Genomic DNA, 16,412 nt, shown 5'->3' on the forward strand with positions numbered 1-16,412 from the left:
CCAGTCAACACATTTCCATCTCTATCCTTAATCACCCTAACCTTCTGCACATCCTTCCCATCTCTATCCCTCTGTCTGGCCAACCTGTAGAGATCATTTTCTCCTTCTTTCGTGTCCAACCTGGTGTACATGTCTTCATATGCCTCTTGTTTAGCCTTTGCCACCTCTACCTTTGCCCTACGTCGCATCTCGATGTACTCCTTTCGCCTCTCCTCAGTCCTCTCAGTATCCCACTTCTTCTTCGCTAATCTCTTTCCTTGTATGACTCCCTGTATTTTGGGGTTCCACCACCAAGTCTCCTTCTCCCCTTTCCTACCAGAAGACACCCCAAGTACTCTCCTGCCTGTCTCTCTGATCACCTTGGCTGTCGTCGTCCAGTCTTCCGGGAGCTTCGGTTGTCCATCGAGAGCCTGTCTCACCTCTTTCCGGAAGGCTGCACAACATTCTTCCTTTCTCAGCTTCCACCACATGGTTCTCTGCTCTACCTTTGTCTTCTTAATCTTCCTACCCACCACCAGAATCATCCTACATACTACCACCCTATGCTGTCGAGCTACACTCGCCCCTACCACTACTTTACAGTCAGTAACCTCCTTCAGATTACATCGTCTGCACAAAATATAATCTACCTGCGTGGTTCTACCTCTGCTCTTGTAGGTCACTATATGTTCCTCCCTCTTCTGGAAATAAGTGTTCACTACAGCCATCTCCATCCTTTTTGCAAAGTCCACCACCATCTGCCCTTCAAAGTTCCTTTCCTGGATGCCGTACTTACCCATCACTTCTTCATCGCCCCTGTTTCCTTTACCAATATGTCCATTACAATATGCACCAATCACAACTCTCTCGCTGTCTGGGATGCTCAGAACTACTTCATCTAGTTCCTTCCAGAATTTCTCTTTCAACTCTAGGTCACATCCTACTTGTGGTGCATAGCCGCTAACCACATTATACATAACACCCTCAATTTCAAATTTTAGTCTCATCACTCGATCTGATACTCTTTTCACCTCCAAGACATTCTTAGCCAGCTCATCCTTTAAAATAACACCTACTCCATTTCTCTTCCCATCTACTCTGTGGTAGAATAACTTAAACCCTGCTCCCAAACTTCTAGCCTTACTACCTTTCCACCTGCTCTCTTGGATGCACAGAATATCAACCTTTCTCCTAATCATCATGTCAACCAACTCCTGAGCTTTTCCTGTCATAGTCCCAACATTCAAAGTCCCTACACTCAGTTGTAGGCTCTGTGCATTCCTCTTTTTCTTCTGATGCTGGATCCGGTTTCCTCCTCTTCTTTGTCTTCGACCCACAGTAGCTGAATTTCCACCGACGCCCTGCAGGTTAGCAGTGCCGGGGGCGGGCGTTGTGAACTCGGGCCACGACCGATCCGGTATGGGATTCTTTAGATGAACGCTCATATTTGTTTGGCACAGTTTTTACGCCGGATGCCCTTCCTGATGCAACCCTCTGCATTTATCCGGGCTTGGGACCTGCCTACAGATTGCACTGGTTTGTGCCCCCATAGGGCTGCATTTTCTTCTGATGAACAAAAACATTTATTTTCCGTTCATTGAACATGTCTCTTATAAATTGGTATTTCACATCAATGTGTTTAGACCTCTGTCTTTTCACTGGGTTTTTGCACAGTGCTATAGCACTTTGGTTGTCGCCATGAATCGTAGTACAACTGTATGTTTTGTTATCCATGCCATTTATCATCTGAGTAAGATAAATGCTTTCTTGAGTAGTAGAAGGCAATGTAATGTATTCTACCTCACAAGTTGCGAGAGCAACCGTTGGTTGCTTCTTTGACTTCCTTGAGATTGCAGGACCCTGTTTTGTTAGGCTGAAGCAGTACCCTGTGGTGCTTTGTCGATCCTCAACTGAAGATGCCCAATCAGAGTCGCTGAAGGCCATTAAGTTTAAATCCTCCTAATTTTTCTTGAAACACAGCTCATAGTCACTTGTACCTTTCAAGTACCTCAAAACATGTTTGACAGATACTAAGTTTTCTGCTTTTGGTTTCGCCAGTTTGTGACAGTTTGCTTACTATACAGCTAATGTCTGGCCTGGTAAAGGTCATGGCATAAATCAAACTGCCAACAATTTCAAGATACTCTTTCAGATTCACAACCTCATTTGTATCTCTCTCATTAGTTTCTGGTTTAGGTTCACATGCCGTGGAGCATGGTTTACAATTTGAAATTCCAAACCTTTCAAGCATTTTTAATGGCCCTGTCACACAATGACGTTCTGGTCAGCGTTCTATAGTGTTTGAGGAAACGTCAGTAGTTGCCCATGGTCACCAAGATAGCTCCAGAAGAGCGTTGTTTGAACGCTAGTGAACATCAATGATGGCTGGGAATTGGCGGAGAACGCCGGTCCGGAAAAAAAACTTTGAACATGCACAAAAGTTCTCACCGAGACCAGCGTTCATAAACGTTTAATTTTAAACACTGCAGAATGTTCAAGAACATCTGTGGAACGTTTTACTAAGGTTTGCCGAGCGTTGCCCGCGTTTGCCTATCGTTAGTCAGTCGTAACTCAAGCTTTACTTGGTTGTTACTTAATCGTTTGCTTTGCAGTGAACGACTCACTGGCAACCTGTAAATGCCCACTGAACAATCCCCTAGTGCACACAGCTTGTAACCAAAGTGAAACAAACGTCGTTTGTTGTCCATTGAGCGTCATTCGAGCGTTTCCCGAACTTCCATGCATATAGGTATATAAACCTATGCTTTGTAAAAGCAAGGTCCATTTAATATTAAGCGACAGTAGAGAGCACCAACTATGGAAGATCCAGAAAGCAGCAGTTCGTTTTCGCAGAAAAACTCCAGACTATCCTCGACAGCCCCGTCCAGGATCCTGCAATCCTTTCTCTGCTTCTTTTGTCTCTTTGTCGGACCGTCCTCACTGGGGTTTGCAAGGTGTTTAGGATCCCTAGGGGGTGTCACATGGTGAGTGACTTCGCGGACGTGCTCTTCCTCCTGCTGTTGTGTTTCCTCCAAACACATTGCTCGTGATGAAAGAGGCTTAGCTTTCTTACTAGCAGCGCTAGTTGCTGAAGTCCGTGCCCTAACTTTTTTTCTTCTCAGCGGCATGATGCTCACTGTTTTAACTCACGACAACAACTGAAGTGACGAACTTTCCAACGTTTTAGTGCCGGTTCCACTGTAAAATTACACGCCAGCAAAACACTTTTCTGTCGTTATTCACCCATTGGTCACACGCTCATCATGCTCGTCTTTCGTTGACAAATCTCTCGTCGCGCCCCAATGACGCGTTTGCACATGCTAATGGTTTTTAGGGGTATCTTATTTGGTCGCTGTTACACGCTTTTCGTGCGTTAGACACATGTTAAGTCATGCATTAGACACACGTTAATTACATGCCAGATGTGTCATCCGCGTTTGAGAACGCTAAAAAATAGAACGATTGAAATGTTCAGAGGAAGTTGACCAGAACGTCATGGTGTGACGGAGCCTTTAGATGTACTTTTCCTGACTCCTTTTGATTTGTTCACCATCTTGTTCAAACTCAATTCCCAAGAAGTATGATATTTCTCCTAAATCATTCATATTGAATCTGGAATTAATTGTGTCTTTGAATTTGTTTAGGATGTCGTTGTTGCTTGCCGCAATTATTAGATCATCTACGCAAATGATGATCAAGATCACACCATCTTCAAACGTTTTCTAAATACACAGTGGTCAGATATATTTCTTACAAAGTTATCTTTTACCAAATGATCATGTAGAAACTGATACCAATTTCTCCCGGATTGTTTTAAGCCATTAAGGTATCATTTTAATTTGTACACCATCTTCTTGCCTGTCTCAGATGTCATTTCAAAATCTTTTGGTTGCTCCAAGAAAATCTCTTCCTCTATAGGTGCATGTAGATATGATGTTTTAACATTCATTTGGTGGACGATGAGCTCATTTTGTGCAGCTATTTGCATCAATGCTTGTACTGATGTCATGTTTGCTGTCGGGGCAAATGCTTTATGATAATCGATACCCTCTGTTTGACTATAACCTCTAGCTACATATCTAGCTTTAAAGATTTTACCCCCTTTAATGCATTCTTTGATGGCATCTACCCATTTTCCTCCTACTGCCTTGCGAACTTCAGGTAAAGGAGTCAAATCAAATGTTTCATATTCATTTAGGTGTTTTGGAGCTTTTTTCTCCCTTCTTGAGTCGTGATGTTTCTGACCATCTTCAGATCCTATATCTCCGCTGTTTTTGTTTTCACCACATTCATTTTCTGTCATTTCATCATGCAGTTGCACATCTTTACTGACACTTTCTTCATTTTTATTTAGGGATTGGTGTTCTGTCCTTTCCTCATGATTACACTTTCTGCCTCTGTTCCTTTGAATTTCTGAATCACCTTCTTTGTCTGTTTGTGTCTGTTGTTCAGCACAGTCCTTTTTGATAAATTTTACCAATCTGTGTTTTCACACTTTCCCTGTTTGTGGATTATACACCAGGTCAGTGGGGCTGTTTCTACTATACCCAACAAATATTCCTTTCTCCCATCTACTGTCTAATTTCCTTTGGTCATGTTTGTATGCATAGCACTCTGACCCAAAAATTTTGGTGAGGTATGGCTTTCTTCCTGTCATCAGCAAATATGGGGTATTTTTGGTCCTGTTATTATAAGATCTGTTCCGAATATGAGCAGCATTTTGAATGGCATAACGCCAAAGTAACTTTGGTAATCCCTTTTCGAGTAGCAAGCACCTTTCCCATCTCAAACAGCGTTCTCCACTGTCTTTCAGCAATTCCATTTTGATGGAGAAAATGTGGACACGATGTCTCATGTCTTATGCCTTTTTCTCTCTATAGTGACTGGAAAGTATTGCCTGTATATTCCATACCGTTATCAGACGTAATGCATTTCACATTGCCAAATGGCGCACTGTCTACAAGAAATTTTTCCACTGCTAATGTAGCATTTTCTTATTTTTACAGAAATAAACAGATATTGGCCCTGAAAAATCATCTGTCATTGAAATGATATATTTATAACCATCTTGATTGGTCAGCTCGATGGGGCCGGCCGGACAAATCTGTATGTACCGATTCAAGAGGTGCAATAGATTTTCTGTTCTTTCCCGTTACGGTTAGTAAATTTCCCCTGTGTGCAAACAGTCTATTTTTGTGTTACCTGTAATTTTCATATCATCTACCATATTTGGAGAACCCAGATAAAACCCATGCAGGCACGAGGAGAACATGCAAACTCCACACAGGCCAGGTCGAGATTTGAACACCAATCCACAGAACTTTGAAGCAGATATGTTAACCAGGTGTACATTGTGCTGCTCTTTCAAACCTTGACTATCATTTTTTGTTTGTTTGTTTGGGTTTTCTCCAGGTACTCTGGTTTCCTCCCACATCCCTCAAAACATGTGCGATAGGTTAATTGAAGACTCTAATTTGTCCAAAGGTGAGAATATTCCTGGGATAGCCTTCAATATGTCCGTTACCCTAGTGAGAATAAGTCGTAGAGAAAATGAATGGATAGTACCATAATTTCCCAAAATACACATTATTTTTCAAAAAGAATGTGCAATTTTTTCCACAAATATTTTCCCAAAATATTTTCAAAAAGTCACAAATGGATGGCACAGAGGATGACATGCTGTGGTAGGAAGATAGGATCACTGTTCATGAATGCATCAGAACTGGACCAAGTAATCAATGATGAGTTTAACTGATACACAAAGGTAGCTACAATAGATATTTTTCTGATTGGAGATGAGTCAGATGCTTCTTTTGCAGATTTCGCCAAGGATGTGTAATGTAATGGGTAAACTTCACTGTGCACAAATGTTTTATGCACAAATATGTAATGGAAATAAATGTTCAAGTTAAACAATGTAAAATAGTTTAATTATTTAAGACTGTAATATGTGTTATCAACAGTATTAATAAAATGTTATGCCTTTGTTGAGCATTTATTTTAGTTGAGAGTTTCTCTTCTAACAATTGCATGGACCAGGACAAGCATGTCCTGTGGCTTGTCCCGAGATACATATTACCACTGCATCAGTACATGCACAAAGATAATTATTAATGATTGTTGTACAGATGATTTTTTGAAAAACCATACAAGTACACACCTAGCAAAATAGAAATACAGATAATTCCTAATATTTTGAGCATATGGATTGGAGCAAATTGGTTGTTCATTGGTAGAAGGGTTTTCCTGATTTTTTTAGGTCAACTTTGGGGGTGCGCATTATACTTCAGGGCGCATTATACTCGAGAAATAAGGTATTTAATATTACTGCTATTAATGTCATTTGAATAATTAGTATTTATGTGCAATTCCATGTCATGTTTGATTCAATATATTTTAATTTCCAATTTTGAAAATACTACATAAAAAGGCATGGGACTATCATCACAGTAATATTCTTATAATTCTTTTATTCTTATAAAAATATCATTTCAGTTCGACAATTTATTTTACTCTGATGCATTCTTGCTGTATAAAATTACTCAAAATCTTGCACCAATTCCTCTCCTTTGCCTCGCTCGGCAATGGCAGTGCCAGGAGAAACAGAGCATTTAACAAGAGATGACGACAGTTCAGGAAGACTTCCTTTCATTAATATCCTCTCTCTGATAAAGATGTGGGAAAGTGGACCTCTATATCTACAAATATTAGACAGCATTAAAGCATTGGGAGGATTGGGATATTAACAACTAACCTCAAACGTTGGCTAAATTTAGATCAAAATTATCATCACCAATCATTGTCTTGTATTTATGGCTATTCTCAAAACTTGACTTATTTTATATATCATGCAACTTTTCTGTAACCTACAACACTTAGTGGACCAATTTTATTCAATGTCTCACAATGATGGAGTTTTACATACAGTGACATTTTTATACTGTGTAATTCTGGTGCTGTGTTTAACTTCCCAAGAAAAACAGGTGAATATGATCTTTTGACTAACTCTGGTCCAGTTTATTTTAAGTCTGCATTGTCCCTGTGAACATAAATTAAAACATACACAAGCCCTTTTAGATCTATATAAAATACACTGTGAAACGTATGAAATACTGCAGGGGTGCTCAATGCGTTAGTTGATCGCGAAGCAACTATTTGTGGGTTGCATGACAAAAAAAGACATCAGGCTATCACCCATCCCAATCCATTTAACTTACTTCAAAGCAAAACCCACCACCAAAGCATCGTTCCGGGTGAGTCACGTCATCGTTAAGAACAAGAAGTCCTTCCAAGAAGCAGAGATGGTAAAAGAGGGACTTGCTGAAGCAGCTGATGCGTTAGTCCGGGACTTTAAAAAAATAAGGGAGAGTAATTAGTAATTACAGTCTCACAGGACCTGAACTGAGAGATTAACATCAACTCCATCCTCAAAAAAAAACAACAAAAAAAAAAACAGCAAAGGGTGTATATTTTTGCGGCTTCTGAGGAAGCATGGGCTGTCACAAGAGCTGCTGAGACAGTTGTACACAGTGATCATCCAATCAGTGCTGTGTACCTCCATTACTGTCTGGTTTGGGGCTGCCACAAAAAAAAAAAAAAAGAGTGAACTTCAACTGCAACGGACAATCAACACCACTGAACGAATAGTTGGCGCCACCCTTACCACCCTTACAAGGAAAAGCTGTCCATCTTCCGCTCCTACTGAAGTAAAGAGCTTGTCTACATCTGGCCTACCTTCAACATGGACGAGGTGCCGCTCGCTTTCGACATACCGGCACGAGAAATCAGGCTTTTACTGTTGTGCTTGGTTGTCATGGTAATGGACAGAAACGGCCTCCAAGGGGGGGTTTTAAGAGGAAGACTAGTTCAATTAATTACATTCAAACTCAGTTTTGCTCCCGCTGCCTTTTTAAATAGCATGCTTGCATACTACCGTATGTTTTACTTTAGCATATTGTAGCATCGCTGGGAAGCTGGAGGTCCTCCCCGCATGCTAAACATACATTAATAATGTGTGAAGTGCATGTTTTGTGTCAATTATTTCTTCAGTTATCAGTTTGGTTGCTTTGTTGTCTGCTGGTTGTGCTGTTCTGTTTGCTGGGGTGTAATGTTTTGGGTTTGTTGTGACACCGTGATTGTGTCTGACTTGACTTGCCTGCACTTGTCGTTGTGTGAGAGAAGGGTAAGCTTGCTCTTCTGCTGACAAAATTAAAAGTGCAATTGTTCCTTACTGCGTCATGAGCAGCACAGTATGCTTTAAGCTAGCGTATTGTAGCGTTGGTGGGAGGCGCTCCCACCATGTCTTTGCGGCACTAAACATATAAATAGCATTTGAAGTGCATGCTTTGTGTAAATTATTTCTACTGTTATCTTTTTTCTTTTTTTTTATTGTCTGCTGGTTGTGCTGTTCTGTTTCCTGCTGTCCGTGATGTTTTAGGTTTGGTGTCACACCATGATTGCGCATGGTGTGTTGGCTGGTGACTGGCCTGCACCTGTCATTGTGTGAGTAAAGGGTAGACTGCGCCTTTTAATATGGTACAACTTGCGGTCACGAAAATACAGTACCTAACTGAATTAAGCTTTACACCATTTGAACGTGAGTACCTTTAAATTCCACACTTGTGTGTTTGAGATGCATATGTAAGTGTTTTGAGTGCTGTTTGTGAAAGCAATTGAACTGTGAATTGAATTGAACTGTGGGAGCTAATCATGAATTAGGTTCCTAATGACTGCTCATACAAAGGTCTCGGATTCACTGTAAATTTATGGAAATTATAAAATGCAACTTGTGTATGCAATTTTTTGGGGGGAAAATCAAACAGAACCTGACAGAGTATTGTATAATCATTCCACCCTGGAAATAAAATCAATAAAATCATTTAAAGCTCAAAATTACTGTCACTCATGCCCATTATGAGTGTTTGTAAATGGCTGGCTACTACATTAGTACAATTGTTTAACCAATTACATTTCAAGTCTGACTTACTTTGTACAACAGAGTATCTTAAATATGATCATACAGTATCCATGTGATTGTGACTTTAAAGGTCAAGTGTCATGTCTATAAACATTCTAAACTAGAAAATGTAATGAAAAATACAAACAACATTATTCACTTCAATGTCTATACGAAAAAGTAAATATGTCATCAATGCGCAATGTTGCGGAAGTCTCAATCAACATTCAAGTGGTAGCCATATTGGCTGTATCTTCTGTCCGTGACATCATGCTGGGACATTCACCATTGAAAACATGCTGTGCCACCTACTATGGGGGACAAACAACAGAGATATTTGGATTTTTCCGACACCCCTTCTGACACGGAAGGTGTTTTCGAAGAAGAGAAGATCTCACAACCGAGTGAAGTGACCGGGGCAATAATACCCTATCGTTTCGGGTCATTTTTAGATGACATGCGGATCTCAGCCAAATCGCAAGTGCTCAGATTGCCTGCCCGTCCAATCCACCTCCGCAGCAGAGATGAGCCATCATGGCCCGGCGCCACGATGAGCCACCCCACCGGCGCCATGTCCGGCAATTACAGCTTCGGCCGGGGTGGCACAGACACATTTAGCACCCCTGATTTAAGGATTACGTGCAAACCCAACTATTGTTTTTTTTTGGTAGCTGTATACACACACGTACCTGTCATTTGGAACCCATGAAGCTCTCATCCTTTGCACCTGTACAATCCATTTTTCACGACGAACCGAGTCTTTTGGAAAAGTATGAAGAGTATCCCTCCTCCTGAGTGTTCGAGCAACATCCAACAATACAACGAGCCGGCATTATGGCAAACACAAAGGAACAAAAAGCTACCTTCCCGCAGGTAAAGCTAGTAGAAATATACGAGCCCGCCTTAGTGCGCTACCCTGTACGTCACTTCCTGCTTCTTCTCGAAAACAAATCCCCAAAAAGCCCCATCATGTTCATGTTTTGTGGTGAAAAAATGGATGGGTCCATACCGGCTGCCGTTTTTTCATTAACAACATACTAAAAATAATGCATTTCATGACAGTGGACCTATAAAATTACTACAAGCTTGATGCCCAAAAGCCTAAAAAAATCTCATTTCAAATCCTTGTGATCAGACTGTACTTCAAGCCAGCTGTCTTTGAGCTTTCTTCAGGAGTTTGTTTCTTCCAATCCATCCATAAACCAACCTCCAAAGGTGTTTTTACTGATAGCCTCATAGCACAACATAATTCTTCCTTTGAAACCTAAGGTCAGCTCAAGGAATGAGATGGCATTGTGAAGATAGTGGAAAATTTTCGCTTGGAAATGAAATAATGATGGAAAGCCTTGCCTCTTTCTCCTGCCCTGAGGCATGCTGTTCCATTTATGTAGTTCATGGGCAAAAGTGCCAAAGACTGATCAGCATCGAAATAGATGGACTGTGAGCATCACAGGAATGTCACAATCCTGTCCATTCTCTCCCTCTGCGGTATGATCTTTCTCCTCACTATTAGCAAATCATGATGAGATTAACTTTATGTGGTGTGTTTCGATGGAACAGTTGTAGAGCATTGGCCTCACAGTTCTGAGGACCGGGATTCAAATCCCGGCCCCGCTTGTTTGCATGTTCTACCCATGCCTGTGTGGGTTTTCTCTGGGCACTCCGGTTTCCTCCCAAAACATGCATTAATTTGGACACTCTAAATTGCCCCTAGGTGTGATTGTCGGTGCACCTGTTGTCTGTCTCCATGTGCCCTGCACTTGGCTGAAAACGAGTTCAGGGTGTACCCTGCCTCTTCCCCGATGACAGCTGGAATTGGCTCTGGGACTCCTGCGACCCTAGTCAGGATAAGCGGCTCAGAAAATGGAAGGATGATTTATTTTTAGCTCAGACCATCCAGACTCAACATATGGTTTAAAAAAAAAAAAAAAGGAATAAATCCATTGTAAAGAAGAAACTGGAAAATAAATTCAAACGGGACAGTTTGCATGTTAATGAATGTCAATTACAATGTGGGGAGGCATAACGAAGAGATGGACAATCGTTCTTTAACCAAGTACAGTAGTGTCATAAACATGGAGTGTATACACATTAGATATACATGTATACACACTTTAAGTGGCATACAGTTTCTACCATAAAATACCTGCCAGGAAAAAAATAGCTAATTATTTTGTCACAGCAAAGAAGGTTAAAATAAAATACAGAGCAGGTGATTAAGAACTTACAGGGAATGTTTTGCATCTCAACTGTATGACTCACCATTGACCCAATTGGCCTTTGGGTCATGGACTTTGAACTCTGGCTTAAAGAGATCCTCCACAGTCAGTTTGGTGTCACTTCCAGCTTGAGTGTCGGCTGTAATTGTAAGGCATGCTTTAAGATTCCGCTCACCAACATTGTGTAAAAAGAAAGGACTTTTACCACTGTTCAAGATTATATTGTAATTAATAATACACAATACCCTTATGTTGTATGACTGTTGGAAATTCCTATCTAAATCAGACCTCTCAGGATGGCTGACTAGGTAATTATTGTTAATTTTCAATGCTATGGTCAATCTCTTTCAACAGCACTCCTGGACTTTACCAGTAACGGTAGCAGATGTTTTTTTTTATTATTATTTTATTTTCTGTATTGCTTCTCCTGTCTAACTATATTTCTGTTAGTGATGTCATCCGCCAACGATGAGAGTCGGCTCATGGTTGGTCATTTACTGAAGAGAGAGTCCTGATTGGTCAATATGCAGACCAGAGATGAGGAGGGAGCGAGAACAGAGCAGAACGCTGAAAGGAGGAAGGAAGATGAGTAAGAAAGAGGCCATAAGATAAATCACAAAGGATGGTAAAGAATAGTTGTGAAAATGTGGGATAGCAGGAAATGGAGTAAAATCTGGACACATAAACTTCATTAAGAATACAAAGGCAGTGTAAAATCTGGAGGGAAAAAAAAATCTCATCGGGCTGGCTGCAGAAGCTCCTTAGGCACCCATGTGTGCAATGACAAGCATTTGAACCTGGTTTTAATGAAGGTTCCAGTGTGTCTAATGCAACTGTTACACATTTTAGCAATGTCAGTCACTTCTGAAAGAACCTTCCCCAAAACAGGTGACGACACATCATTTATGACAAGATCCACAAGATAAGCTCCTCGAAGGTGAGCAACTTGCTTTCCCTACTATATATATATATATATATATATATATAGTAAGTAAGTAAGTATCTTTCGGCTTGTCCCTTTCGGGGTCGCCACAGCGTGTCATCTCAGATGAACGCACATATATGTTTGGCACAATTTTTACGCCGGATGCCCTTCCTGACGCAACCCTTCTCAGGGAGTGGAGGCCCCAGTGGGATACGAACTCACAACCCCTGGATTACCAAACCAGTGCTCTTACCGCTGAGCTACAGGGCCTCCAGGGGTGCGATTACACACACACACTCACAACAGCATCTGAAAGGTCGGGGATGAATGCAATCACATCAGCATCTAGAGGTGTTTCTTGGTGCAAAACGTTAATTTGATACATTTATTTTAGAACTCACTGAATCAGCAAATCAATCTGGATAATTTCACGCACACTTATTTAAAAGTCATTACAGTCAGTCACACATCAACAAAATGTAACTTTATATTGAAAAGATCACTCTTCAATTCACTGAAAAGCAAATTAAATTATCCAACCATTCGATTTCTGAATCTTTTATCCTCACAAGGGCCGCATGCTGGAGCACAACACAGGTGAGTCTGGGCCTGAGGCAGTTTACGCCCTGAATTGGTCACTAGCAAATCACAGCGCACAGTGTATTAAGAAAGAACCACTTTCACACTCATCACACCTAAGGGCAATTTAGAGTCTTTAATTAACCTACCATGCATGCTTTTGGGATGTGGGAGGAAACTGGAGTACTGTACACAGAGAAAACTCATACGGGCACGGGGAGAACATGCAAACTCCACGTGCGAACCAGTTGGACAGCCATGCCGACACAAAGTGGCAGAAATGAAATGACATCTTTTGAAATGCTGTCATTTTTTGTAGTTTGTCAAATACAACTGTTGTTTGGTTGTATATTAAATCGTGCAACTTTTTTAACATCTTTTTAAATAGCTAGATTGATGGGTGGCTTGCTGAATAGATGTGTGTGAATTGAGAGAGAGAGAGAGAGAGAGAGAGAAGAGAGAGAGAGAGAGAGAGAGAGAGAGAGAGAGAGAGAGAGAGAGAAGAGAGAGAGAGAGAGAGAGAGAGAGAGAGAGAGAGAGAGAGAGAAGAGAGAGAGAGAGAGAGAGAGAGAGAGAGAGAGAAGAGAGAGAGAGAGAGAGAGAGAGAGAGAGAGAGGAGAGAGAGAGAGAGAGAGAAAGATAGAGAGAAGAGAGAGAGACATTATTGTAATTAATGTTATGATTGATTAGGCATCAGTTAGTCTTGCCCCTGTCTGGGAATTCAGATTGCCAAAGACCTTTGAAATCGCAGACGCACTACCGCACATAAAATTGGGAGTGCATTAGTATTAATTATTCTGGAGGCCCCGTAGCTCAATGGTTAGAGCACTGGTTTGGTAAACCAGGGGTTGTCGGTTCGTATCCCACTGGGGCCTCCACTCCCTGAGAAGGGTTACGTCAGGAAGGGCAAACATACATGTGTGTTCATCTGAGATAACATGCTGTGGTGACCCCGAAAGGGACAAGCTGAAAGAAACTTACTTTATTAGTTTTAATTATCCCTTCTAAATTGCAGACCCTGTTGTCATTTCATGTTTTTTGAAGGCTTTGCAAAGGAAAATGTTTCAGATAGCAGTGTGGATTGAATTTGACTAAAATCGTAACCTGAACAAACACGAAACAAATTGCACTTGTATAATGAAATCTATAGTTCCTTGTTAAGTTAGTTAAATTAACACAACTTGACATACCGCCCAAAGCTCTGTTGTCATGTACGGTATACAGTATTAAATTTTATGCTGACATTTTTTAAGAGAAAATTGGACAAGTGGATTGCATTACAAAATGAGACTCCGCAGTCTCATCATGAATATTACCTGGTGTGAGGACGATGACTGACATGGTGATGAGGGAGCAAACCACAAGGATGACAAGCAAGGCAATGGCGATGCCTTTCCAGTTCCTTTGAGGTGGACTCACCCCACCGAGGTCCTGTAGATATACACAGAGGTCAAATGGATTAAGTTAACATTAAAAGACCCTTTTCAGAAGTCACATATTTTAATTCATATCATTGCAGAAAGCACAGTGGCTAAACTAAGCGTTTAACACGTCACCATCTTTATTATTAAATACTAAATTATATATATATATATATATATATATTTCCAAAGTTGCTTTGACCTAAAATGTTTACCAGATGTTGAGAACCACCCACATAATCCATTCATACAAAGAAAGTAGAACAAATAAACTCAGAGATGAAATTGTGCATTATAATGTGAGATGACACAGGGGGAAAAAACATTGAACTTGCCAACTGTTTTCATTTAAAGGTCTACCGACACATAAAGCATGATTTTTAGTATGCCAGTATGCATGTTATACGACAATGTTGTCGTATATGGATTTTTGCATTTCCCGCCATGAAAATCCTCTCAAGGCATTCGTTTTGGAGTAGAAGCAAGAAGTTATATTTTTTAGACACCCACACATTGGCAGCTTTGCGTGCTTATACCAGTTTTACTGGCAGGAAAGTAGTTGTTTTTTCTGCGTGTTAGCCAAAATGCCATCTCGTTGTATTGCTGGATTTTGCCCGAACACTTGGGAGGATGGATTCACTCTGCACACTTTTCCAAAAGACCCGGTTCGACGTGAAAAATGCATTTGACAGGTAAAAAGGACGAGAGCTTTTTGGGGTCTAAATGACAGGTAGGGGTGTATAGAGTGATTTAAAAAAGTTGGGGTGGGGCGTAATCCTTCTCTCAGTATGTAACAAAAGATCCATGTCATAATAACTTAATAAAGAACATAAGTCAGGGGTGTTAAATTTGTCAATGTGTCACCGGGGCCAGCATTGTTCATCCCCACGCCGCCAGGGCCGAAGTTGTTCATCGCCACCGCGGATGTGGATTAGGCGGGGAGGTGGTTGGGTTTGGGAGGAGAAAGGAGCTCTCCCCCACACCAGCCACCGGAGTCTGGGCACCCCTGAAGTACTTACTTCGCCTGACATGGGTCCTCCTGAGTACGCTACATACTATCAAACATATTGTCGGGGAGTCTGTTGTTAGTTAGAAGTGATCTGCATATTATCTGAATATGGCTCAAAACAATATGGTAATATTGGCCTGGTCACTTCACTCAATTGTGAGATGTTCTCTTCGTTGAAAAGACTTCAGTGTTAGAAGCGGTGTCATAAAAATCCGAAAATCTCTGTTGTTCATCTCCCATAGCAGGTGGCACAGCGTGTTCTTAATGGCGACTGGCCCAGTGTGACATCTGTAAATGACATTGCAGGCAATATGGCAGCGACTGAGATGTGGAGTGACACTTCCGCAACTTTGCGCATGAATGACACGCTCTAGCTCATATTTTTCAGATTGATTTTGCAGTGAATAATATTCTATGTAATTTTCAGAACAATATCAATTTTAAAATGTATATAGGGATGTGGGTAGACCTTTAATACTTTATACAAATACCTTTGTTGGCAATGGCAGCTTCAAGACATCTCCTGTATGGAGAAACTAATCAGATGCATGGCTCTGGTGTTCTTTTGGCCTATTCCTCTACACAAGCAAAAATCTCAAAGTTCCGCAGCTTTCTTTTATGGACCTTGAGTGTCACCTCTTTCCATGGATTTTCGAGTGGATTCAAGCTAGGTCATTGGTTGTGCCATTCTAGCAGTTTTTTTTTTTTTTCTTTGAAAACAATTGAGAGAACTGTGAGGCCAATCTGTTGCCATTCTCTTTACGGACGTCAAACATCTTTTCTACAAGTATGGCCCCATTCGTGCCATCAATCTAAAGAACCGACAGTGCTGACTGCCGTTCACTTTCATGCAATACAAGGACCCAAGGGACGTGGACAATGCCATGTGCAGCCGCGATGGCTCCACTCCGAGGGCATACTGTCATTATCCTGCCGCTCCAGCACGAGCTGTGCGGGTGTCCGCGCAGGTGCGCTGATTGGAAGGTGCACACCTGCGCCTCATGCAGCCTGATTATGCTGTGGATTTATATGACCGCGATGACAACTGGCCGGCGCCAGTTCGTATGATCTTCATGTCCCGTTCGTGTGCTCCGGTATCCCTGATTGAACCTGTGTGTACCGACCTTCGTCCGTTCTCCGACCAACCTTGTAAGCCTGACTCCTTCGTTACTTCTGCCTGCTTTGATTGTTCTCCTGTGTACCGACTCCTGCCTGTCCGCTCACCTGCTCTCTTCGCCCGACGTCTCAATTACCGCTGCTGCACCGGACTGCCTGCTCGATCCCCTATCTCTGCATATAATAAACGTGTCTCTTCTTGAACTAC

The 16,412-nt window shown here is 41.4% G+C and overlaps 1 protein-coding gene across 4 annotated transcripts in view; it reads right to left on the reverse strand.

Moving 5' to 3' along the window:
• Positions 1-16,412, reverse strand: part of LOC133512399 (inactive dipeptidyl peptidase 10-like) — a 150,952-nt gene that overhangs the window by 109,233 nt on the left and 25,307 nt on the right. For 3 of the 4 annotated variants that reach the window (XM_061841981.1, XM_061841980.1, XM_061841979.1), the window contains exons 2-3: positions 13,975-14,089; positions 11,198-11,293 (exon numbers count right to left, since the gene is read on the reverse strand). In XM_061841981.1, coding sequence (XP_061697965.1) covers positions 11,198-11,293; positions 13,975-14,089 — 211 coding nt within the window. Of the gene's footprint in view, positions 1-11,197; positions 11,294-13,974; positions 14,090-16,412 lie in introns of those variants that run through there. The other variant, XM_061841982.1, reaches the window with a different exon arrangement.

The sequence above is a fragment of the Syngnathoides biaculeatus genome, chromosome 14 (genome assembly GCF_019802595.1).
Source record: "Syngnathoides biaculeatus isolate LvHL_M chromosome 14, ASM1980259v1, whole genome shotgun sequence".
Classification (NCBI taxonomy): domain Eukaryota; kingdom Metazoa; phylum Chordata; class Actinopteri; order Syngnathiformes; family Syngnathidae; genus Syngnathoides; species Syngnathoides biaculeatus.